The following is a 27094-nucleotide window of genomic DNA, read 5'->3' on the forward strand; positions in this document are numbered from 1 at the left end:
GCTTTGAATGTTAATGTGTCAAATATTGAGCTTATCGCATTGCAAAGAACAGTTCATAATGATACCAGGGATACAAGCGTTACTTACGTTGTCAGGAGCACGATTTGGATTGGAAGACATAATAAATTAAAACTTTATTAATGAGATTTTTTTCGTCTCACGAAAATGCTTCTTGCTCATTTATGTGTTTATTTATTTTTCTTACTTTATGAGCATATATACTTGAAATTACACGCTGTTAGAAAATGCAAAAGACGGCGAGTTGCTAATTTTTTTCCAAAAAGATATAAGGCTAGAACAAATATCAATTTCTTTCTTTGTCAACAAACAGCCCCCCCCCCCCCCTCCTTGAAAACTTTCAAGAAAAAACCCGAAATGAGGAGTAAACAAAGTTTGAAGTATTTATGTAAATTTCGAAAAAAATTCAAATTGCCGAATACAAGACCGAAAAACAAATTGTGGAATATGGGAGTTATTTCACTTTTTGTTTACTTGATTTTATTGAATTTTTCGATGAAAAATTACTTGATTTATAGGTTTCGAGCAATGATATAGTATGCAATTTTGTTGCATTCAAGCTTTCGTGCAATTTATATCAATTTATTTATTTTTCGCATTATTTTATATTATCCCCCTCGTGATGTTCTTACTCCGAGGGACAAAAGAATGCTTTGAATTTTTTTTCCTGCATAATAAGAAAAGGGGATCAAGTATCTCCATTCTCTCCAACTGAATTAAGCTAAAAAATGTGAAACAAAATTTTGGGCTCATATGGAGAAGAGGGTTATGTTGCAAATTGTTCGCTTCGTCAGCAATATTTACAGAACTTTAAAACAAGAAGAAAACGAGTTGTTTTCTAATATATCAACTACACCCATAGAAGAGGTTGCAAAAATCCAATGCCTATTTGGAACATCTCTGTGCCGATAATGCGCTGAAATGTGCACTGTGCCGAAGATGATATGTTTGAAAAACCGTAACTGGCATAAGGACTCGGCTCCCAACTAAAATGATGCATGACCACTACATTCAAGCAAAACAAGAAAAACATTTTATGGGATTTCGTTCCTATTGGATAATTCATCCCAGAAACAAGAAAATAAAAATATAAACCACAGCGCCCGTAGGGAGAATCGAACTCATATCACCAATTAAATCGTATTGCCAGACCGACAACTTAACCAGTGTACTATTTGAACTTCATGCAGGAAGAGGGATATTTGTCATAGGCATTCTGCCACCGATCAATCACAAAAGAAACGCACGACAGTGGCTTCCCGGCGTTTGGTCTCCTTTCAAGGTATTCATTTGTCTTGCGATGGAAACGGGAAAGGGAACGGGAGTGGAGGAAACGGGAAACCCATTGAATGAGAACTGTGCTTTGCTTACTGCCTGCTATTACATACACACGCTACATATACACAGCTGCTAAAGCCGGGCAGCTTGGCCGGTGCTTGTTTGAGGGTCAATTGAAGGAATATATTCTTGTTGCTTTTGCTACATACACACGCACAGCTTAGCCGTGGTTGTTTGCCGGCAAATTGAATTCAAGGAATGTTTTTTTTGTTGCTTTTACTGCATACACACGCACAGCTCGGCCGTGGTTGTTTGCCGGTAGATTGAAGGGATTGAATAAGAAGGATGTTTTTGTTGTTGCTTTTTCTACATTCACACGCACAGTGCTCGGTTCGCTGGCTGCCTGGTGTTGGCCGGTATTTATTTCCATCCTTCTTCGTCTTGTGATGCGATAGGGAGGGACGTGAAAGCGTTTTTATTTTGTTTCTTTCAGACATACGCAATTCGGTTAACTTGGGAGATTAATGCCGGTGGGAGCAAATCGATTCAGCACCGATCGCGTTATCTTCTTGTACCAATGATGCTATGTAATTGACTACACGCCATTGGCACAGAGGCTGAATTTTGGGTGTACGATCATTTACCAAATGACAATTTTCCACTTATCTAATTTTCGCCTAAGAAAAAATAATTTTATTTTCAACTTTTACAAATTGATTGCTTGTTATTCAGCAAAACCGATCCATTTTTGGTAAATTAACAGAAAAACAGAGCAAATGCTAGAAGCTAGAAATATGAATCATGTTTGCTGGTTTTCTGCAAAAAATTGGAAATCACAGGGAAATCGTAGTGTGTACAAAACTCTCCAGATTTCACATATGTATTTTTATTATTATCTTAGCTTAGGCTTACCAGATACTTTCAGAAAAAAGCGTGACATTTCACGACAGAAAAGCGGGACATAGCCGAAAAAAGCGGGACATTTAAGAAACTCTTGAAAAAAGCTTAATTGTATTGCCAAACTTATATGTATACCTACCATCAACCAAAGTCATTCGTAAAAAGTACACTACGAATTTCGTTTAACGCAGATTACTTTCGCTCAGTCTTTCAAAATGACTACTATTTACACAATTTTTTGCCATGGACGCGGTTAATTTCCACGGTTATCGCAAATCAACACATTATTTGAGAAAAAAAATATTTCAAGTCCTAGATGTTAACGACGGATTTGATATGGCGTAAAAAACTTTTATGTAATAAATTACAAATATATTTCAAATTTGTTTTAAAATTTAGAAACTCGTTAAAACTACCATCATTGTACATTTAGGACAATTGAGTCGAAAAGGGTGGTATATGATAAAATGCAATTTAACTTAGAATCTGTTCATTAATTAAGATCTATATTAATTTGAAAGCAACTTAAACAATATTTTCTCCATCTAAAATTTATTCACATTGCAATGGTTGAACGTGCTCCAAGAACGCTTAACTGCATCAGAACCTAACTGTAACTTTAGAGTTGTACAGTATTGTTTTATATAAACTCTGAAAAATTGTTGCTTATTTTGAGAAAAAAGACTCATTCGATGGATTTTTTGTGTTGAACCAATGCAACGAATTAAAATTGAGGCTAAAGTTTGATTTTTTCAAATTCAACAAATTTTTGAATGAAAAAAAGCGGAACATTTTGAGGAAAAGGCGGGACGGCGGGACATTCAACAAAAAAGCGGGACTTGGACATGTCCCGCTTTTGCGGGAAGAATGGCAACCCTATCTTAGCTCTAAAACAACAATGAAATTAAATTTAAAAATAGTTTAGTTGGAACCGGGAAAATTGATCATTCAGTCTGGGGAAAAAACTTGGAAAGTTGAAATCACTAGCAATTTTGATGTACTTTTTTCAGTTTTCATCTGCTTTGAAGAGGTTGCAACACTTTTAAAACTTGAAACTGTGAAATTCGCAGTTTAGTAAGAATTGAAAAACATGTGTTTAAAAGCTCGACTTGAAAAAGGTCGTAGTTCATCCCTTGGATTTTGCTTGTGAATAGTACGTCGGATAGGGAAAATCCTCCTCTATATTTTTTGACATTAAGGTGATCTAATATAGACACCGTGACTATAGTCGTTTGTAAGTCTAATTTTATGTCCATTTTAAATTAATGCGTTCACATTAAAGTACGTTTGAATCTCATCTTAACACATTGCAAATCAAGCACAAAATATCTCGTTTTAACTCAAAGATATGTATCAAATTTGATGAATTTGTTCCTGTGGCTTAGGGATATAGAAAGCCGAATTTTGATATTAAACGGCATAAATTCCTTCGTGGTCCTTAATGCATTAAGTAAAACATTCAAATTCAATAGTAAACTTACGCTTATCTTCATCGTTTCTAGGGAAGAAATGGATGCCAAAGTAGCACGTGATATCGCAGATCAACTGAAACGAGAGGCTGAGCTAAGACGAAGGCTAGACGTGGAGAAGGATGAAATGTTGGCTCGCAAAATACATGAAAAAGTGGCCGTCGGTGGCGGCGGTAAAAAACAACCTAGACCGCAAGAGCCGCCGGATCATTCATTTCCTCCGCCACCGAGAAATCATCCAAAACCCGTTCAACAACAGCAATTGCCGTCCAGACCTCCATCGTTGCATCACGCGTCCCCCTACATAGCGCATTCTCCTCCGCCGTCAGGTCAGGCGGCGGCTGCTGCTTCCATGGAACAACCAGATCTTCACTACGCCTCACTGGAGTTGAATTCCCCTAAGAGGCCCCCTCCGCAATCGATGTTCTCGAATGGAGCAAGAAATCCGTCGGCAAACATCTACCAGGAAATATTACATCCGCCTGCGCCAGCACGTAACTTTCATCGGTACGACGAAGATGAAGAAGGATATACCAATATCAATCTTCACTCACATACGCCCGAGAAGAAGCAACCGGTTTTCCCGAACACGCGTAATGGATCCGTTGCAGATACTGTGGACAGCATTCGGCAGTACGACATACCGTACGATGGCGACTACAGTTACCAAATGCCACCTCCTCCCTCGTTGAACGACATTACAGGACACAGTCAACCGTCCCGGTACAACAACGGTTGCAATAATAAGCCTGTTCATCATCCATCGGAGGCGTACAAATTCCCCAACAACATAACCCCGGAGGATGATTTTAGGAACAACTCAAACTTTAACAAAAATTCCCCAGAAAAGATTGTCCACCCGCCAAGTTTGGCTTCAGCTAGTAATGGGGCCTACAGCAAGGCATCCCGTACTCCCATCAATTACAACGCGTATGACGATGATGACATCGAGGAAGGACTCGCTCAGCCACTGCCATCGAACCACATGGCCCAGCTCAACCAGATAGGTCTTCCAGCTTCATCTGCCGGTATCGGAGCTACCTCAACATCAGCATCTTCCGCTCAGTCTAGTTTCGATCAGGGAGGATCGAGCGCATCCGGTTCCCGCTACGCAAACAACGCTTTCAATCAAGGCCCCAGCAGCTCCCATCATCACGGAATACAGAATCCTCATCTGTACCAGAATCACCACCCACACCACGCCCAAATACAACAGCAGCAGCAGCACCAGCAACAACAATTGCAGAAACAGCAACCTCCTGCCCACCACAGCCGAAACTCGCCAGCCCACTCCAAAACCGGAAGCTACGACAAGACTGATCGGATTCGAGCGCTCAAAGATCTGGGCCTTCCGGTGGACGAGATCCACGAAATCGACAAGCGGTTGGAGCAGGAGTTGAAAGATGAGGTAAGGTTCTCAAATTTTCAATATTTAAGATTTTATTTTTATTTTTTTTTAAAGATATGTATGTGTTAACTTTGAGGTTGTTTGCTATAGTATGATTTTGGGTTAGAGCGGGTCCGCATCTAGTGTCATGTTCCCCTGTGTTTAATATCATGACTAGAGGCAGACTCGTTTAGGTCCGCAATCGTTATCTTCAGTTTGGTAGACAACTTTTGTTAGGGTTTATTTAGTAAATTTTCGTTTAAAAAATTATACTGAGTAACTTTATTTTATCAATAATTCATATCGTGATCAATAGAATAACGTGGTGTTGCATGAATTGTTTTTTTTTATGTTCTACTAGCTGATGCGGTGTACCTAGCATAACATTTCAAAAATAAGAGGGATGAATGACATCCAGGTGTTAAAATCCTAAGGACCAAATAAATTAAAAAAAAAAAAAATTTCAAAAATAAATAAAATTTGTTAAAAAAATTATATTTAGATTTGTTGTAGGCATCATTTCAAGACAAATTTCCAAATAATAGACAAATTTCCAAATAGTTTCAAAATGCAATACAAACATGATTTCATCTTATTTACAACTTGCTTTCTGAAACGTACACTCAGAAAAAAACTTTGAATTTGGAACAAAATAACACTTATTTAAAAAAAATCATTTGTAGAAACAAAGTCCTCTTTAAATATTTGAAACAATAATGCATTAGGATGTCTATTCAAAATGAAATTTTTAGAAACAAAGGATTTTTTATTTGATCTAAAAGCTTTCGGACTTGGATTTTTAAAAATCATTCGAATCAAAGAACTTGTCTTTATGTCAAAGGTGAAAAATTCTTAAGGGTAAAGGAGGACGGATTAGAAACAAGTGAATTTTTATTTGCTTCAGAATCAATTTTTCTATCTTCCTAATGAATGAAGAAAAAGTTTGCAAATAATCATTGAAATCAGAAACATTTCTCGTACCCAAAAACTCTCCCATGCTAAATTAGGTTTCATTTGCTAGATAAGCATTTGAGAAATGTAAAAAAATGTAAGGGCCAAGGGCTCCCCTCCCCTACCCACTTTCTATCTCTCCACAGACTGGAAAAAGAGGGGTCTCAGATAAATCATAGAAAATATTTATCGTATTCAAACACCCTTCCATGCCAAAGATTTTTCGTTTGTTTGTAAGACCCTCTCCCCCTCCCCCTTCCTGTAATGGGGAGGGGTCTCACATCACTATAGGAACTTTCTTTGGCTGCTTATACCCTCATGCAAATCGGCTCAATAGTTTCCGAATCTATAGGGAATAGACAGACAGACAGAAATCCTATTTTCAAATATCATGCTACAGTTGGAATGGAAAAATGGAAAAATGGAAGTATCCTAATGAAAAAATTATCTTATTATTCAAAACTCACTTAAAGCCAAATTTAAAAAAAATCACTCGAGAACATTCGGTTGGTGGTGTGGGTTTAATGTGGGAGGTTTCCTTCACCAAAACTGGAAAGGGTCTTTAATATAAATAGGGGAGGAGCGGGCTATATGCGCCTATTAAGCAGAGCACTGATTTAATCAAATATCACATCGAATATGTGTACAAAAACTATATACACGTGTGCAGGCATCTGTTTTCTATACATTGGAGTAATTTTTATGTCAAAATTTTCTTCTGTTTTCAAGAAAACGATTTTATTATAAGTGTTGTCTAAAATGCCGAACCTCAAACCGTGCGGACTAAATGCGCCTATTTATTTTTTGAACAAAATTTCTGTTTTTTGGGCAATATTTCCGTATAATTTCATAATAATTTCCGTACGACAAAGCTGAAGTTTTATAAAAATCTATGTATATTATATTTTTATGGAATAAAACAAAAGTTAGGGTTGCAATACTATGGAGGCAGTTCATCCATGAGAAAAACTGTGTTAAATCTGTTTTTAGATCTTCAATTCTCTCTTAAGATGTTATTCAGAGCATAGATTTGAAGGTGCATTGATAAAAATCATTTATTTATTCTGTTTAACCTGTTATTTTAGGATGGAGGCATTTTACAAACATGATGGGGGCATACATAAACACTCTATTATTCCACTATATTATTATGATTAAACCTCCACAAAAGCTGGAATATGTTTTATTTCTTAAGTTCATTTGAGTAAGAAACATAAACCATCCTAGTTTTTGTTTTAAGCTTCTTTACGTATAATTTTTAAAAGTCGAAATATTACATCAAAATGTATCAAAACCTTGTATAATTTTTTTTAATTTTTTTGAGTTTGTAAATTCATAAAATTCTTTCTTGTCATATGTTCTAAGCGTATCACCCTCAAAATGCATTGGTAAGATAAGCTATCTAGTCAGCCATTTCATCAAACAGCCGTAGGGTCACCTTTCCCCTAATCATGTCATTATATCAAAACGTCCGGACACATATTAAAATACTAAAATTGGAAAGATTATATCAAAACATTTTCCAATCATTTTTGAAATTGAAATAGGTTTTTCAATGCAGTGAATATTTCATTTAATCAAAACTGTACAGTGCTTCAGACTTTATCTATATATATATATATATATATATATATATATATATATATATATATATATATATATATATATATATATATATATATATATATATATATATATATATATATATATATATATATATATATATATATATATATATATATATATATATATATATATATATATATATATATATATATATATATATATATATATATATATATATATATATATATATATATATATATATATATATATATATATATATATATATATATATATATATATATATATATATATATATATATATATATATATATATATATATATATATATATATATATATATATATATATATATATATATATATATATATATATATATATATATATATATATATATATATATATATATATATATATATATATATATATATATATATATATATATATATATATATATATATATATATATATATATATATATATATATATATATATATATATATATATATATATCTTGAAATAAGCTTTCCAGATTTCATCTGATCGTACCCGTGGCGGGCAAATCTGGACATTCTACCCAAAATATTCCAAAATTTCAAACTCAAAAACCAAGCAAATTCGGCCAAAAACCAGGTAGATATGTTTAATAAATTGGATCAGGCAACACTGTACATAAAATTTAACAATGACATTCGGTTGATAATAAATTATTCTTCAAAAGAAATCTCATCTATTGCTTTTACGGTTTTTGAGGTATTAAGGGGGGGGTAGGGTCTAACACTTTCAAAAAATCGATTTTTTTATTTTTTTATTTTCTTATTGTAAAACATTTCAAGAATGTTGTGTCAAATTTTCAAGTTAATTGAAGCAAAACTGTAGAAGTTATAGGCCTTTATCTCCTCCTATCTTATACTGCAAGAAAGCAAGAGCAGAAACTTCAAACGCGTTTTTCTCGAAAGCACATTTTTAAAGTCCGTGGACATCGTCATTTGAAAACTACTTATCCGATTCTTTTCAAATTTGGATCATATTTTCTACATATAAAATACCAGACCCCAACGTTTTTCTTTTTTGATTTTTTTTTACTTTGGGGAGATTTGAGAGGTGAAAAATGGCGGATTTTTGAGTGAAAAATCGTAGTTTTTACTTCAAACAGCCACAAAAATTTCATAAAAATATTTTTAAATAAAATAAAAACGTTGGGGTCCAGAAAAACATCAATTAAAAATGTTTTGCTCTGATTTTTTGACTTCAGATGATTCTGTGCTGAGATATAGTGTCCACCGCAAATCCTGTTTTCTAAAAGGCATCCTCGAAAATTTTTCTACGAAAAAATTACTAAATGTTCTTTTAACAATGCTTTGTATAATGCAAAAAATTTGAATACATTTGTTTGAACGATATCTCTAGAAAAAAAATCGTGAAAATGGTGTTTTTATATACCCGTCAGACCCTACCCCCTCCCCCCCCCCCCCTTAAGAAAACAATGGCTGTTTTTGGCAAAAAGACTTAAAAAAATTAAGAAAGGGGCAGCTCCCATTCGGAGGGGTGGTCCGATTCACCCAATACATTGGATTATTCTTCTTTGCACTACAATAAGTCATTCTTCTGATTTAGGGCCAAATCTGAGAGGGTCGCTGCATTTTCATGGTCATTTGTATGAAATGACCCATATTTATGTATTATCAGCTATCATTGCTTAATATTTTTGACTAGCTGACCCGGTATGCATTGCTACACCTTGCAAAAATAAATGTAATTTGTAAAAATTTATTCAAATTTAGATTTTTGTAAGCATTTTTTTTTTAAATCAAACCTCATCATGGTTTAGAACCAACAACTTTCAAATGCGAGCTGCAGCTGGAGTTCCGAATTGCAATTCAAAGATGGTATATGTATATTATTTAATGAAGCTTGATCACTAAACCTGTTTTTCATGATCTGAAATTTGTACTCGGTTTTCAATGCTTCATAATGACTCAAATAATATCAATATTTTGGATTTTCCACCTTTTTTCCCAAAGTGGGAAGTTACGAACTTCCATAAAAATATTTGTCACATCTATTTTTGAGTTATGCCAAATACCCGTACGCAAAAAACCCTCTTTTAAAATATGGTCCCTTCTTTGAAAAGCTCTTTATCTTAAACTTACATGGGAGCTCCTCCATCTTTTCCAATTTTGTCCCATACTGCTTGAAGAAGGTAGGCTCATTTACCTGGCTCGAGTTTATATAAATTTCTAATTGAAAGAAAAAGATTCGCATATTGGAATTTATTGCACATTGTAAAGTTATGGAAATAGAATTTTGAAAACCGATCAATAGCATGAAACGGGACAGTTGAGTATATTCCTAAAATTCTGTATTATGAGCACTTCCAGCCCCTGATTAGCTTTAGATGATGTATTTTTTTGGAGTTGAAAAAATAAGCTATCGAAATTTGGAAAAATAAACGATGAAAAGGATTTTTAATAAAGATTTTCAAACAGCTTTTTTCACTATCCTCGCACTTCGAAGCAGTATAAATATTTATCCTATTTGCGCCAAAATTATGAAAAAATGTTTCGCCATATGCCAAACTCGTGGACATAAGACATTGTAGCTTGAAGTTTTCCCAAACAACAATATGGCATGAAAATTTTCGATTTTATACCGTGCAAATTTCTTTTTTTAATAAATTTATTATTGCAAAAAATGTCAGTTGCATCACTAAATAATTTCTTCGCGTTTTTTATTTTCTCTTTGAAAGTCAAATATTCAAAAATGTTGGAAAAACAAATTTATAAGTTAACATTTGTCCCGTATATTGGGGCAAGTGTTAATGCAAAGCTTATTTTAGATGTGTCAGAGTAATGGCATCAAAATGGATTTAATACGTATATCTGTTAGTTTGTTTTATCAAGTTTCATTGATATACCTGCAGTATTCCAGCAGTTTAAATTTATGTTTGTTATTCCACTTTTAACGAATGCTGTTCAAAGCAAATGACGTTTATTTACAAAGCCATTTAAGAATTTTAAATATCCGCTTCAGTTTCAAAATTCGGAATACCCCTTCTGGTCTTTCCAATATATTGAATCATTTTGAAGATGAATTTCTTAAAAGTTTGACGTTTGCCTTTGCCCCACCATGTAAGTTGACAGGAGGGAATATTGTTTTGAACACTTTAAAAGTATACTGAAAATTTCTCATAAAAATTTTGCTTTCAGTTGAATATCAGTTCTAAAGTCTCACGATTCAAAAAAGAAGCGGATCAAAAGTCTCTTTCATCCAGTCATGTAACACAAAAACACTTTTCATGTTAAGTACGTACAGCGATCAATGAACAACATGCTTTGGTTACTATCCAGTTGCGACGACGTTTGCTTGACCATAGAGACGAAAAACAAACCCCTCAAAGAAAAGAAAATTTCTAAAAATGGATGCCATGACTTTTCAATTTCAGATTTTGGTACAAATAATTTGTATGTTTTATTATTTTATTGCCATGGTTACTATTCTCTAACGACGTTGGCTCGCGACGCCTCGACCTTGGAGACGAAAAACAAACCGCCCAAAGGAAAAAAAACTCGAGAAAATGGATGTCATGACTTTAATTTGTTTCGAAAAACTTCAAACTTTGTATGGGAGCCCCCTCTCTCTAAAGTCGGAGCGGGTTTTAACTATTATAGAAACCATCTCCGGTCCCAAAAACCCTTAGATGTCAAGTTTCGCGATGATCGGTTCAGTAGTTTCCGAGTCTATAGGGAACAGACAGACAGACAAACATTCATTTTTATATATATACTAGCAGACCCGGTAAACTTCGTCTTACCATGTTAAATATGACTTTTTCCACTTTTTGTAACTTGTTCCATAAATAATTGTATGTTGATAATATGTATGTATCTAAATGACGTAGCAGTTAGCTTTGTTTGTCTGATAAGTTTTCAAATTATGTCAAATATAATATGAATGAAGACTTGCCTCCATCTTTTCGACTCCACCCAGAAATAAGGGACGGTCTCAAATTCTTCGTACCCAAACATCCTCTCTTCCTTCTGCTTCATAAGTTCTCGATTTATGTATACAAACTTGTTTAGATGCCCTTATTGGTTTGATAAGTTTTCAAGCTATACATCGCAATTTATATTGAACTCCCTTCTTCACGCTGCAATGCAGAAAGGTTTGTAACAATCATAAAAACAAATACCTTCCCATGTTAAAATCATGTTTATCATTTTTCTCGCAAAATATTAAACTTGTAGACATGACACATTACAACTTGAAGTGATGCCAAACAGAACTTGTCATGGTATGAAATTTGGCGACATTTTATACTGCAAATTACTATATTTTGATTTGTTTTAGCAAAAAGTGCATATTTAATTAGTATTGATAAACTGCTTCTCAATGAATCAAGGAAAAGAATGGTTTTTAAAGAAGAAAAAAATGTTTAAATTTTGTTATTTGGCTGAATTATAGCAATTTTCTTTTTTTTTTTGCTGAGGTTCTTTTTAAGACTTTTTAAGGTTTGAACTTACTGACCATATCTGTTCATTAACAATCAAATGAAAAGCAGATTAATAAAAATTGAATGAATCGAAAAAAGTCTGTTCATGATTTGACGGTGGTATGAATATTTTTTAAAACATTTCATGTAAACATCACACAAAACCTTAAAATGTTATCAAAGTTTCGTGTTTCTGTTTATTTTATCAAATTTCATTGATATATTTGCAGTTTTTTGCAATTATTGTAAACGTTTGATACTCCACTTTAACTGAATGCAGTTTTAAACAAAAGACCTTAATTTACAAAGACACTTTTTATAATTTTGAATATCCACTTCAGATTCAACACGCGGGATACCCCTTTCAAAACTTTTCTCATATAATGCCGAATCATTTTGGAGAGGAAATTCCAGTAAAAGGTAGATGTTTCATGGCTAAAAGGCGCGTTTGAACTTGTTCCACCATGTAAAATGACAGGAGGTAATAGTATTCTGAACACTCTTAGGTCATATTCAAATTTATCAAAAAAAATTCTGCTTCCACTGGCACATCAATCTCAAAAAAGTCTCTTCTATGTAGCCAAAATACTTAAAACAACGACACACTTTTCATGTTAAGTACGTACTTGAATTGTATGTTAACAAAGCACAGTGTTTTTGGTGAATAGTTTAATAAATAGTAGAGTTTATTTCGTCAGATTGTTTGTATGGGCTCAACGATTAATAGATGAAGAAATAATTTATACATTTTTTTGTAAATGTTGAACGTTTGCTAATTATTTTGTTAACTATTTTAAAGGATAGGCTCTTGTTCAGTTCATGTGTTTGTTCATTTTCATAGGATTTTGTTATGGTTCTGAAAAATTAATACATGTTATTATTTTGACTGCAATTGATAGGAATCTAGGCGTATCGGATTATAGAATTGTGTGTTAATCTTCTCACTTTCTTTTTTTCAAACGTCCGCAAAGATACCGTTATCAGTATTAAATTTATATTTTTAGACAAAAAATGATGCTTTAATTAACACGAAATCAAAATAGTTTTAATTTTAAAAAACGTTTATATGGTTTTGATTCGGTCGGCAAAATATAATTCTGGGTCACATATAGGCCGCATTCATTAATATGTGCTGTACAAATGTGCTGGGAATCATATAGAAAAATATCACATCTAGGTTTCATAGCGCCACCACGTGCATTGTCAGTATTCCTGGTTGAGAAAAACGCGCTCAAATATTCCCACTGATCAGTATGCTATGCCATGGTTACTATCCTCTTGCGACGTTGGCTCGCGACGTCTCGACCATGGAGACGAAAAACAAATCGCCCGGCGCCCAAAAGAAAGAAAATCTCGAAAAAATTGAAGGCCATGACTTTAATTTGATTCAATTTATTACAAATTTAATGATTACGAACAATTGATGTGACTTTTTGTTGTTTTTATTCGATATAAACCGATTCGCATGCCCACAGAATATTCTAAAAATAATTTCATCTGAATCGGTTGGGTCATTTCGGAGGAGTAGTACTACAAACACCGTTACAAGAGAATTTTATATAATAGATATATATATATATATATATATATATATATATATATATATATATATATATATATATATATATATATATATATATATATATATATATATATATATATATATATATATATATATATATATATATATATATATATATATATATATATATATATATATATATATATATATATATATATATATATATATATATATATATATATATATATATATATATAATATATATATATATATATATAATATTTGACTTTCAAAGAGAAAATAAAAAACGCGAAGAAATTATTTAGTGATGCAACTGACATTTTTTGCAATAATAAATTTATTAAAAAAAGAAATTTGCACGGTATAAAATCGAAAATTTTCATGCCATATTGTTGTTTGGGAAAACTTCAAGCTACAATGTCTTATGTCCACGAGTTTGGCATATGGCGAAACATTTTTTCATAATTTTGGCGCAAATAGGATAAATATTTATACTGCTTCGAAGTGCGAGGATAGTGAAAAAAGCTGTTTGAAAATCTTTATTAAAAATCCTTTTCATCGTTTATTTTTCCAAATTTCGATAGCTTATTTTTTCAACTCCAAAAAAATACATCATCTAAAGCTAATCAGGGGCTGGAAGTGCTCATAATACAGAATTTTAGGAATATACTCAACTGTCCCGTTTCATGCTATTGATCGGTTTTCAAAATTCTATTTCCATAACTTTACAATGTGCAATAAATTCCAATATGCGAATCTTTTTCTTTCAATTAGAAATTTATATAAACTCGAGCCAGGTAAATGAGCCTACCTTCTTCAAGCAGTATGGGACAAAATTGGAAAAGATGGAGGAGCTCCCATGTAAGTTTAAGATAAAGAGCTTTTCAAAGAAGGGACCATATTTTAAAAGAGGGTTTTTTGCGTACGGGTATTTGGCATAACTCAAAAATAGATGTGACAAATATTTTTATGGAAGTTCGTAACTTCCCACTTTGGGAAAAAAGGTGGAAAATCCAAAATATTGATATTATTTGAGTCATTATGAAGCATTGAAAACCGAGTACAAATTTCAGATCATGAAAAACAGGTTTAGTGATCAAGCTTCATTAAATAATATACATATACCATCTTTGAATTGCAATTCGGAACTCCAGCTGCAGCTCGCATTTGAAAGTTGTTGGTTCTAAACCATGATGAGGTTTGATTTAAAAAAAAAATGCTTACAAAAATCTAAATTTGAATAAATTTTTACAAATTACATTTATTTTTGCAAGGTGTAGCAATGCATACCGGGTCAGCTAGTCAAAAATATTAAGCAATGATAGCTGATAATACATAAATATGGGTCATTTCATACAAATGACCATGAAAATGCAGCGACCCTCTCAGATTTGGCCCTAAATCAGAAGAATGACTTATTGTAGTGTAAAGAAGAATAATCCAATGTATTGGGTGAATCGGACCACCCCTCCGAATGGGAGCTGCCCCTTTCTTAATTTTTTTAAGTCTTTTTGCCAAAAACAGCCATTTTTTTCTTAAGGGGGGGGGGGGGTAGGGTCTAACGGGTATATAAAAACACCATTTTCACGATTTTTTTTCTAGAGATATCGTTCAAACAAATGTATTCAAATTTTTTGCATTATACAAAGCATTGTTAAAAGAACATTTACTTCAAACAGCCACAAAAATTTCATTTCATGTTTCTATAAATTTGAGAGAACGATGACTATTGACCAAGGAGAAAGTGAGATTTAGCCAACACTCAATATTTTTGTTTTAATTCTGAATAAATAATTTGCTACCACGTAGAACCTCGTCTGATTTCTGGAACCTATAAAAATCAAGTTTATAGTTTTTCCAGGGAGAAACAATTGTAGAATTAATAAATTTTAACTTTCCTCACTCGACTCAAAACTACATTATGTCTTAGATAAAAATTATCATAAAATTTCACCTCTATAACTGACCTTTTGTTCAATGTTTACAATGTTGTCAGCCATTTTAAAGACGGGTTCTAGATCATTTTTATTCTTAATTTTAATTTTTTTTTTAATTTAACTTTTTGTCAAAAATTTTTTTGTATTAAAATTTATTTTGATCAAAATTTTTGAAGTTATTATTTGTTTTTGAAGGAATTTTAACACCTGTTAGCTTGAAAATGTAACATTTGAAGTTTTTAGAAAAAAAGCTATGAGCGAAAACTTGCAAATTTTCTCGTGTATATTGTTCGCAAATCTTCAAAAAAAAAATTGTTGTTCTAGTACCCAAAATATTAGAAGATAAATTGGAATTTTAGTTTCACTGGTTAACCGAGATTAAACCAGAAATATAAAAAAAAAAAATGAAATGAAAAATTTAATTTTTTGGAAACCCACCTCGATATTTCTGAAATCTTTCCAAAAAATTTTGAATGTGTTGGATTAAGCTTGCCAGACTGCTCAGTTTTATCCAGGTTTGCCTGGATATATTGTACAAAATTTGCAAAAATCCGGTCCAGACCGGTTGCTCGGATTTAACCAAAAAAGCCTGAATTTAACCCGGATTCATTCAACTTATTTCCCAAATCGACAAAACAAAAACAAATTGTGTTGAAAATTTATGTTTTATTTATGCGTCCAAAACGATTTTTTTTTGAAAAACTTGTATTACAATAATCATGAAAGAATTTATGGAAAGCTTTCAAAATGATTTAAATTCTGTTGATAAGTTTTGATGAAAAAAATTCATGTTTTTTTTTTTTTTGATTTTCAATGAATATGGCTCGGATTTTATTAAGGGGGGGGTAGGGTCTAACATTTTCAAAAAATCGATTTTTTTATTTTTTTATTTTCTTATTGTAAAACATTTCAAGAATGTTGTGTCAAATTTTCAAGTCAATTGAAGCAAAACTGTAGAAGTTATAGGCCTTTATCTCCTCCTATCTAATACTGCAAGAAAGCAAGAGCAGAAACTTCAAACGCGTTTTTCTCGAAAGCACATTTTTAAAGTCCGTGGACATCGTCATTTGAAAACTACTTATCCGATTCTTTTCAAATTTGGAACGTATTTTCTATATATAAAATACCAGACCCCAACGTTTTTCTTTTTTGATTTTTTTTATTTTGGGGAGATTTTACAGGTGGAAAATGGCGGATTTTTAAGTGAAAAATCGTAGTTTTTACTTCAAACAGCCACAAAAATTTCATAAAAATATTTTTAAGTTAAATAAAAACGTTGGGGTCCAGAAAAACATCTATTAAAAATATTTTGCTCTGATTTTTTGACTTCAGATGATTCTGTGCTGAGATACAGTGTCCACCGCAAATCCTGTTTTCTAAAAGGAATCCTCGAAAATGCTCCGTCACCGGCTTATTTTTCAATATTTTTCTACGAAAAAATTACTAAATGATCTTTTAACAATGCTTTGTATAATGCAAAAAATTTGAATACATTTGTTTGAACGATAGCTCCACAAAAAAATCGTGAAAATGGTGTTTTTTTTATACCCGTTAGACCCTACCCCCCCCTTAAGTAATTTCAGGATTTTGCCAGGTTTTTAAATAAAATAGCTCGGATACGTGCTGAAAAAATTCTGGCAAATATATATTAGATCAAACGCTGGGCGGGACATGTTGCGAGAATGCCGGACGACTGTCCTGCAAAACAGGTGTTCGCTACGAATCCGGTAGGAACAAGACGAGCGGGGGCGCAACGAGCGAGGTGGTTAGACCAAGTGGAGCGTGATCTGGCAAACGTGGGGTGCCCGAGAAATTGGAGAACGGTTGCTATGAACCGAGTGAACTTTAGGAATTATGTTCGTCAAGTTATGTCGTGAGACGGAATACTATGTAAATAAAATATTAGATCAAACCTCGCTAAACCTTCTTGATGACATTAAAAAAAACTAATGACTTCATATTAGCCAGGTTAGGTCAACACTTTTTCTTTTTCGCAATTTTTCATGCCTTTATTCAGGAATATTCAGATTTTATTACCAACGCATTGACATAATCTATATTAATTCGTAGCAAGTGTTCATGGATCCATGATAAAGGTTGCCAAATTGCCCGGTTTTATCGGGGTTTGAACAGATATTCAATACAAAATTTAGGTACAGCCCGGTGCGGCTCGATTGCTCGAGTTTGATTGAAAAAAGTCCGGATTTTGCTCGGATTTATTTACTATATTTGATAAATAAAAAAATAAAACAAATTGTGCTGTTAAATATTTTTATTTATGCCTCAAAATCGAAGTTTTTTGAACAAGTATTTTAAAAATAATCATGAAAGGTTTATTGGAAGCCTAAAATAAGATTTAGAATCTGTTGATAAGTTTTTATTAAAACATTAAAAAAAGTTATTAATGTTTATTCTTGATTTTTGTTCATAAATATTTGGGTTTTGGTAAAATTTCCCTGGATATTGCCCGGGTTTTTGGTCGACAGTTTTGAATTCAAATTCCCAGATTTTACCAGATTTTTATATAAAATTGCCCGGACACGTTCAAACAAAATTTTGGCAACCTTATCCACGATAGTTTACAGTCGGTGACAAAAGTTAGTTACCAAGTACAATTTCTACCATCATTTTGCTCATTTGCCTTATAGAATGGCTCTTTAAGGAAATAATCTGCACTGAATGGTTCTTTTTAAGACCTTGAATACTAACATGAAATTGTATTTTTTTTATACTAAATAAACGCATGTTGGAACTTATTTGTTTCATCATAAGAATGTATTTGCATGAACAAATGTAACCGTATGAGAAAAATATATCGAAATTTAAATAGCAAATCCTATCAAATCAAGCATCGAGTATGACTACTTAAAGTATACACGTTATCATGCGAGCGTCGCGACGCCAGTTAAGTTAGGTTTCTGGACAATAACGATGGAGTACACTGTAAGGCCTCTTTAACTGCTTTATCTAGTTCTCCATCGTTACTGAAAATTTTTGTTTCTTCCTTAAGCTTGTCTCGCCTCTTAAACGCTCCATGAAGTTTAAATTTGACCATTTGGAAGCATTGTGTTGTTAGGAATATTTGAAAGTAGTTATCTTATACAAAATAAACGAAATAAATTTCCAAGTCTGCTATTTTTAGAAATTCTTTAAAAATTCTGTGCGTACAGTGCATTTTTAATAATTTTACTTAACTGAAACAACTTTTTACGTTCGACATTATGTAGCTCTTAACATAAATTTACTAATGCAAAATGTAACTTTTTCAACATTTTTTCGAAAATTGTCTTCGATTTCAAATAACGTGAAAATAAATTATGGTAGAGGAATATTGTCTGAGTATATGATTTTATTTACGTATATTTATTGGCAGAAAAGCCACAAGAAATAACAGTGGTTTGAGTTCGACTGTCAAAAATTTTGACAATCCGAACTTAAACCACTGTTGTTTCTTGTGACTGTTAAATAAAATCCTATGCCTCAAAATGACACTTCTATAACTTCAACAGGTAATCAATTTGGAACAGATTATTTAAAATATTACTAATTAACATAATCGTCCATAGCATAAGTATCCTGTCACTTGCCTTAACGTTATTTAAATTTTTAGGAACTGGCTCGAAAACTGCAGGATGCCTTAGCAGATGAACTGGACCAAGAAGCAATCGACCGTAGAGTGGCCATGGAAGCGCAAGATAAGGAACTGGCCAAGATGCTGCAAGAACGAGAACGTGCCAAAGCACGCCGGGCACGTGAAAAGGCGAGACTGAAAAAGGAAATGCAACGACAGCAGCAGCAACAACAACAATCGCAGGACAATCCAGATGAGGAAGGAGAAGAAGGGGCTAGATCTGCGGATGACCAGGAACCAACTTCCTTGGAAACCGGTTCCGGCGATCCGGATCGTGATTCCTACTCAAATCCAATCGATATGCTACAAAATGCTCAGCAATTGGCGAGCAGTGTTGCCAACAGTGGAAAACGATACGTTGGGCCACCAGCTCAGTCGCCAGATCATTCAGCAGGACCCGTGCACAAAGCTCAGGGAAGCATCTCGTCCCATGGATCCGGTACAGGCAACAGCCACCATTACCAAAACGCACAACAATCTTCGCCAAATGAGGACAGCTATTCGAACCCCATCGACATGATTCGACAGCAAAAGTCCGCACCGAATTTGAAACTTTCAGCCAACGTTCAACGTTTAGTTGAAAATGGTCGGAAGGATGACGATATCTACGTACTGCCAGTTTCGGAAGAAGGACGAAATCCTCAACGACCGAATCATCTGGAAATGAGAGGCATACCTAATCGATCCAGCGGTTCCAGATCCCAGTACACGGAGGATAATATCGCTACCAGGATTGATCCAACGTACAACGTCGCTGGCACTAGTCCCGGTAACGTAACATCGATGAACACTTCATCGATTTCCACGCCTCCAGGTGATAAATTTTCGATTTTAAGTTTTGGCCTTATATTCTAATTGAAGTCCCTCGAATTTTTCAGATATTCTTGAATTTTCCGATCCCGGATCATCTAGTCCAGTGCCACCGTACATGCCGATACAAGGAACTCGTCGGAATAACGCTGCTGACAATAAGAAGCGAAAATCAAAAGAACGCTGCGCTCAACAGTAATCTTCCAGATTGTCCCAAAATCCAAACAGTTAGTGGCATAAATAAGTGAAAAAACAAACGTTAAAAATTTAAACACCTGTTCCATAATCTCTATCGTCGTAGCCCGTTACTTATTATACATATTGTACTACTAGTTATCGATTTTTAAACAATTAAAATCTTTTATACATCGTCAGTATGAAAAAAAAAGATGCCGTCGGCAGTTCTCGAAAACATACAAATAAACTCGTTAAACATGTCTATAAGACAATAAAAAAAAGAATACATTAATCCCTGAGTCCCGGAGCGGAATCAAACTGTAAGTAAACGATAATCTTTGATATTTATTGCAATCGAGTATAGGAGTGACCGATAACTTTTATACCCGATAGTCAAATCGTGTGCAACCTATGAACACAAACACAGATTTACAGAGGTGCGGTTAGCATTTTTGTATGGCTTTATTTTTTCTTTCATAATTATTTATACAATATCATTGTAATAAATTTGCATTTTTATTTATTCAAAGTATTTTACTTCGAAGATGACATGAGTGTTGAATTCTTTTTTAACTCTGCCCAATGGGTTTTTGGTGGTAATAAATAATGTTACTATTAAAAAAAATAAATAGACAAAAAATCATGTCCCCTAACGTGTTGAGAAATTATTATTGTTAGAAATTTTTTATATTTGAATACAAGTTCATAGAATAAAATTTATATTAGTTTATATCATAGGAACAAGAGGAGGGGGAGGGTTTTGGGAATTAAACCCCTCCCCCGAGGGTCCAAAAATGCCAAGTGAAATGTTTTTCGCTAAACTTAAAATTTTAAATACCTGATCAAACTTTGATGAACAACTCACATTAGTGAAGAGTAACAATCTCGATTAAGAACTTAATCCCAAACCTCGAAATCTCATCCCAAATTTTACAACAGTTGTTCAAGAAATTTCTCATATGTTGCTAGCAATTTAATCCAGGACATTGAATTCCAGAAGTTAGACTCCAAAAAGTATGACTAACCTAGCCAAATTGCCAAGATATTGTGCAGATCTTTTGACTATACTTGCAAAATTAAACAACAATTCCAATTGAGTTCTTAAAATTATATATCTTGTATCCAAAATATAAAAAAAAAATTTTTTGTCAAAATTATCAAGAACCAATTTTCGGAAGCCTAAAACATGATTCTAAACCAGCTGATTTGTTTCAATCAAAAACAAATTTTCAAGTGTTTTTCTTCTTGATTTGAATGGAATTCTTCCAAAATTTGCCTGGATATTGGCTAGATTCTGAAAAAAAAAAACAATTTATCCGTTTTCTGCAAGACTTTAACATAAAACACCCTGGATACTTGCGGAAAGGCTTCTAGTTAGTACCCTGTATAAACAATAATAAGTTTATATTTAGTTCATCATTGGGGTAGAATTCTGATTCGAATCCTGGTTTTGCATTTTAAACTTAAATTAGACGGATTTTTCTTATTCAAAACTCATCATTTCGAAATGTGAAAAGAAAATATTCAAATTTAAACCCATTTTAAAATTTGTACTTAGAATTTTTATCCTTTGATTGATTGAAACACAAGAAAGTTTGATGAGTTCTGAGAACTGAAAAATCTAAACCAATTTCATGATTTGTTATTTTTGTTCAAATTTACAAGGTCGTTTTGGTGTAGTTTGTTTAATTGTTATATTGGCTTGATAATTCAACTCAATTTAATAAAAAAAAGTTTTCGGATCAATGTTCAGTTTGCTTCAAACCACATATAGGTTGCGCAAAGTGCGTTTGAATTGTACAGTCTCTTTTCAGTACGCTACGCCCTCTAGATGTCACTTTGTACCACAAAAGTTCCTTGCTTACAATATTTTGTTCAACAACTTGAGTACAACTGTTGTACACAACCTCGTATTCAGCTTACGGACTGCATTGTGTGCAATATGTTAAACAATCATGTACGCTAGAATTTGAAAACGACGTCCAGAGGGCAGGGTGTTGAAAATGATGATGTTATGAACGCTCAAACGTCGAAATGAATGGAGTCACAATAATTTGGTAAGGGATCGTGGGCCACTTTTAATATCTCAGATGTGTGTTGAGATAAAAATCTCAAACCAACTGTCATCGCCGTCGCTTTGCGTGAGCATGTATTCCTATATGTTGTTGACTGGAATACGCATCATATACTTCTTTTATTTATCAAGCTAAAAAAAGTTAGAAAAATTTACTTACATAATTAAAAAAACACCCGCTAATTTCATCGATGGGGAACATAAAGTGCATAACAAAAATATGCTCATACGCTTATGATCTTAGTTTTGTCATGATCTTTCACGTGGAAAAGGATTTTTTGATGAAACATCAATAAATCACACAAACGCAACCAATTTGCAAATCATAGCTTGTGGGGAATCGTGGGCCACCTATATTTTTATGTTTTTATACACATTCAGAACTTAAAATACGTTTTACCTATCTGCAAAGTTTTGTTATGTCAAATGAAGAGTTATGAAAAATATTTATCATACACAGCTCTCTTTTTTATTTCATCATCTGAAATTGCTTTTAAATAACGAAATGAATTAGGAAATCACAGTTTTGGGTCAACTCATAAACTTTGCATGTTATTTGGTCACTTTGGATTAAAAAACCGTGCAAAAAAAACCGTGTTGATTCCCGAAAACCGTGTAAAATAAACGTGCTAATTGCGGAAAACCGTGTAAAAAAAAGCCTTTAAATTTATGCAGCTCTGAAACTTGAAACAATAAGACATGTAACTTGACACTTGAGACCTGGGACTTGAGACCTGAAACTTGAGACTTAGGACTTAAGACATTAAACCTGAGACCTGACTTGCGAACTGGTACTTGAGACTTGAGACTTGACAATTGAGACATGAGACCTGAGACCTGAGACTTTGGACATGACACCAGAGACCTGAGACCTGAGACTTGAGACTTAAGACATGACACCTGAGACCTGAGACCTGAGACCTGAGATCTGAGATCTGAGATCTGAGACCTGAGACCTGAGACCTGAGACCTGAGACCTGAGACCTGAGACATGAGACCTAAGACACGGGACCTGAGACATGGGACCTGAGACCTGACATCTGAGACTTGAGACCTGAGACCTGACACATGAGACATGAGACCTGATACCTGAGACCTGAGACCTGAGACCTGAGACATGAGACATTAGAGATTAGACCTGAGACATGAAACATTAGACCTGAGACATTAGCCCTGAGACTTGAGACATGAGACATTAGACCGGAGACATGAGACATGAGACCTGACACCTGAGACATTAGACATGAGACCTGAGACATGATACATGAGATATGAGACATAAGACCTGAGACAAGAGACATGAGACCTGAGATCTGATACCTGAGACCCATGTCTCATGTTTCATGAGATCTGAGACCTGAGACCTGCGACCTGAAACCTGAGACCTGAGACATAAGACATGAGACATTAGACATGAGACATTAGACCTGAGACATTAGACATGAGACATGAGACATCAGACCTGAGACATGAGATATGAGACATGAGACATGAGACATGAGACATGAGACATGAGACATGAGGCATGAGACCTGAGACATGAGACATTAGACCTGAGACATGATACATGAGACATGAGACATGAGATATGAGACATGAGACATGGGTCTCAGGTATCAGGTCTCATGTCTCTTGTCTCAGGTCTTATGTTTCATCTCTCATGTCTCTCATGTCTCATGTTTCATGCCTCAGGTTTCATGTCTAATGTCTCATGTCTCATGTCTCATGTCTCAGGTCTAATGTCTCCAGTCTCAGGACTCATGCCTCATGTCTCATGTCTCATGTCTCATGTCTCATGTCTCATGTCTCATGTCTCATGTCTCATGTCTCATGTCTCATGTCTCATGTCTCAAGTCTCATGTCTCATGTCTCAGGTCTAATGTCTCATGTCTCATGTCTCATATCTAATGTCTCATGTCTCATATCTCATGTCTCAGGCCTAATGTCTCATGTCTCATGTCTCATGTCTCAGGTCTAATGTCTCATGTCTCAGGTCTAATGTCTCATGTCTTATATCTCAGGTCTCAGGTCTCAGGTTTCAGGTCTCAGGTCTCAGGTCTCATGTTTCAGGTCTAATGTGTCAGGTCTCAGGTTTCAGGTTTCAGGTCTCAGGTCTCAGGTCTCAGGTCTCAGGTCTCATGAGACATGTCTCGTGTCTGAGATCTCAGGTCTCATATTTCAGGTCTCAAGTCTGAGGTCTAATGTCTCAGGTCTCAGGTTTCAGGTCTCAGGTCTCAGGCCTCAGGTCTCATGTCTCAGGTCTCAGGTCTCAGGTCTCAGGTCCCATGTTTCACGTTCTCAGTCTCAGAGCTAAAATTTCCCAACTTCAAAAAGATTCTAAGTGTTTTTTTTTGAAAAGGACTCAAAAACCATGTTAATTCACGAAAACCGCGTAAAAAAGCCGTGTAAAAAAAATCGTGTGAAAAAAACCGCCTAAAAAAACCTAGGTTTACTATGAATTCACTCACAGTTTCAAAATATTGTTTTTAAAATTAAAAACTTCTTCATTTCAACAAAACATTGGCTTCTACAATTTAGTACGTAACATTGAGTTTAAATTCCTTAGCTCAGCTTGGTTTGATTGGATCCCGAAATGCATCACGGAAAATTCATAATCAAATTTATACTTATTATTATGTTTTCAATATTGATTCATGGATTCAGATTGCATACATTTCGGATCCATGATCGCAGGCGTGGCTCCTTAGAACGAGTTCCACATCGTCAATGGATGCTACTCCGTGATTGACCGAAACCATCTTTTTTGTTCATAGGTCAAAGAATGGTGTCTGGGATTAACAGCAAATTCACAATGTCCAAAACTGTTGCTCTCTCATTGAACATCAATAACGGCGACGGTCACGTCCTAGTAGTCAAATTTGTTGAAAAGAGAGAGAAAGAAATGAAAGAATAATTTTGTGCTTTAGGACCAAGATTACCTCTGCTTCCTAGCAAATCTATGGATTGAAGAATGGGGGAAATGGATTCGATCAGGATTTACTTTTGACTAGTGAAAACCAAATTTTTAGATCACACTCTCCTGTTTTTTCCTTATAAAACTCAAAAATTGGATGCAAAAATTTCGTATCATGTGAAGAGCATAAGTAATAAACCAAATTTTTAGAGAACCAATATATCACAGCAGTTGGTACATTTTTTTTTCTTTTAATTATCCTTCACATTGAAATTTTTCAAAAATCGTATTTGAGTACCAATATTTTTCTTTTTCAATCAACCGGTGCCTCGATTATCAGTTATTCGACTATTCGTATATTTTGGCTCGATTATCCGTTCAATTTTTTTTTTCGTAATTATATAAAGATTGAAAATAAATAAGAAACCAATCATTTTGCTATCGTTTTAGATAGAATTTCATTACAACTAAAGATCGAAAAAAATGTCAACAAATTATTAAATCTACGCTTGATGTTCAACATTTTCCACGCAATTTACACAACTTGGATTGATTCTATATCGACCAACGGTTTTGCTCTGTCCAAGTGATAATGTTTTCAAAACCATTCAACGCCGAGGTATCGGCATTAACCTCGTCGCTTTTTATATCATATCGGTCGGTGGATTCACATTTGATGAAGAAATCGCCTTTTCGAAAATTAATCATCGTCATCATAGAATGAAGAATCAGTATTGAGATTTAAAACACTTCTTCATCCTTCATTTTTACGTCGAAATCTTTCTCTCTGGATGGCAATTTTCATTACAGTTTTTGAATAACACAATCAGTTGAATCAAAAGTTACGCGAGATACAATATTTTTGACTTGAACTGTAAAATGCGAAATGTGTTGAATTTTGGGAGGATCGTGGGAACAATATGTTTTCACTCCACCAATCGGTCTATGAATTTCTGGCTGCAGTTATAACAAAAATCATAAAATTGAACAATGATCAACTCATGTTTTTAAACAAGAATCTCATGATTTTTAGAAACAAAATAAACAAAATTCATTTTCCAGAAAATATTATTTTCACTATCCAAAATCTTATTGAAATCGCATTTTCAGCTCAAGCCTGAAATATTGTACTGGGCGTAGTCTTTGACCCAACCGATAAAACTCTTCAAAAATTCAACACGTGATCAAAACTGATGTTATGAAATCGCTTGGTACATCTTTGTACCTGAAAATAATCACATTTTCGTAGGCGATGGAAAGAATTAGAGAAAGATGAGCTATCAAAGAACGAAAGAACATAAGCCGTAAATATCATGAATTTTTCGAGAAAGATACAACGGCTCACCGGCAGGACTCGAACCCGCAATCTCCGCTTCAGTATAACGGAGAGTTAGCCAATTTTCACCACGGTGAACATGATGAAACCGGCCAACACGAGCAATCGAGCTCTGTCGATCAACTGCTGGACCTTCTATCCCGCTATCGATCTCTCTTGTTTCTCTAACCCCACCCATCGACTCGGGATTTTAGCCGAGCGAGCACATGGTCGATTGCTTCGGGTTTGCCGCAACTTACGGTCAGATGAAGAAGCAATCAGTTGACCGTGGTGAATTTGGCTAACGCGCCGTTGTACTGAAGCGGAGATTGCACGGCTTATGTTCTTTCGTTCTTTGATAGCTCATCTTTCTCTAATTCTTTCCATCACCTACGAAAATGCAACACGTGATAGTTGTCAATAATTTATTCTGTGTATAATGGCTAGCATCTTACTAGTGCTAACACCACCAGCTTATAGAAAGAGTACTATGTATGCCGTGACCGAGACTCGATCTCATGACCTCTGGCTAAGAAGACTAAAACGCTATCCTTTAGGCCACGGTCGGCGGCTCGGTAGTTTAACATTTTTTAACACTTTATTCAAGCGAAATAA

The 27094-nt window shown here is 34.1% G+C and overlaps 1 protein-coding gene across 2 annotated transcripts in view; it reads left to right on the forward strand.

Moving 5' to 3' along the window:
* LOC129744437 (probable serine/threonine-protein kinase DDB_G0280133) overlaps window positions 1-20699 on the forward strand; it is a 57276-nt gene extending 36577 nt beyond the window's left edge. For both annotated transcript variants that reach the window (XM_055736951.1, XM_055736953.1), the window contains 3 exons: window positions 3699-5073; window positions 19169-20003; window positions 20068-20699. In XM_055736951.1, coding sequence (XP_055592926.1) covers window positions 3699-5073; window positions 19169-20003; window positions 20068-20198 — 2341 coding nt within the window. In that variant the 3' untranslated portion in view covers window positions 20199-20699. The remainder of the gene's footprint in view (window positions 1-3698; window positions 5074-19168; window positions 20004-20067) is intronic.
* Window positions 20700-27094: the final 6395 nt, after the last annotated feature.

Source organism: Uranotaenia lowii, chromosome 2 (genome assembly GCF_029784155.1).
Source record: "Uranotaenia lowii strain MFRU-FL chromosome 2, ASM2978415v1, whole genome shotgun sequence".
In the NCBI taxonomy this organism is placed as follows: Eukaryota; Metazoa; Arthropoda; class Insecta; order Diptera; family Culicidae; genus Uranotaenia; species Uranotaenia lowii.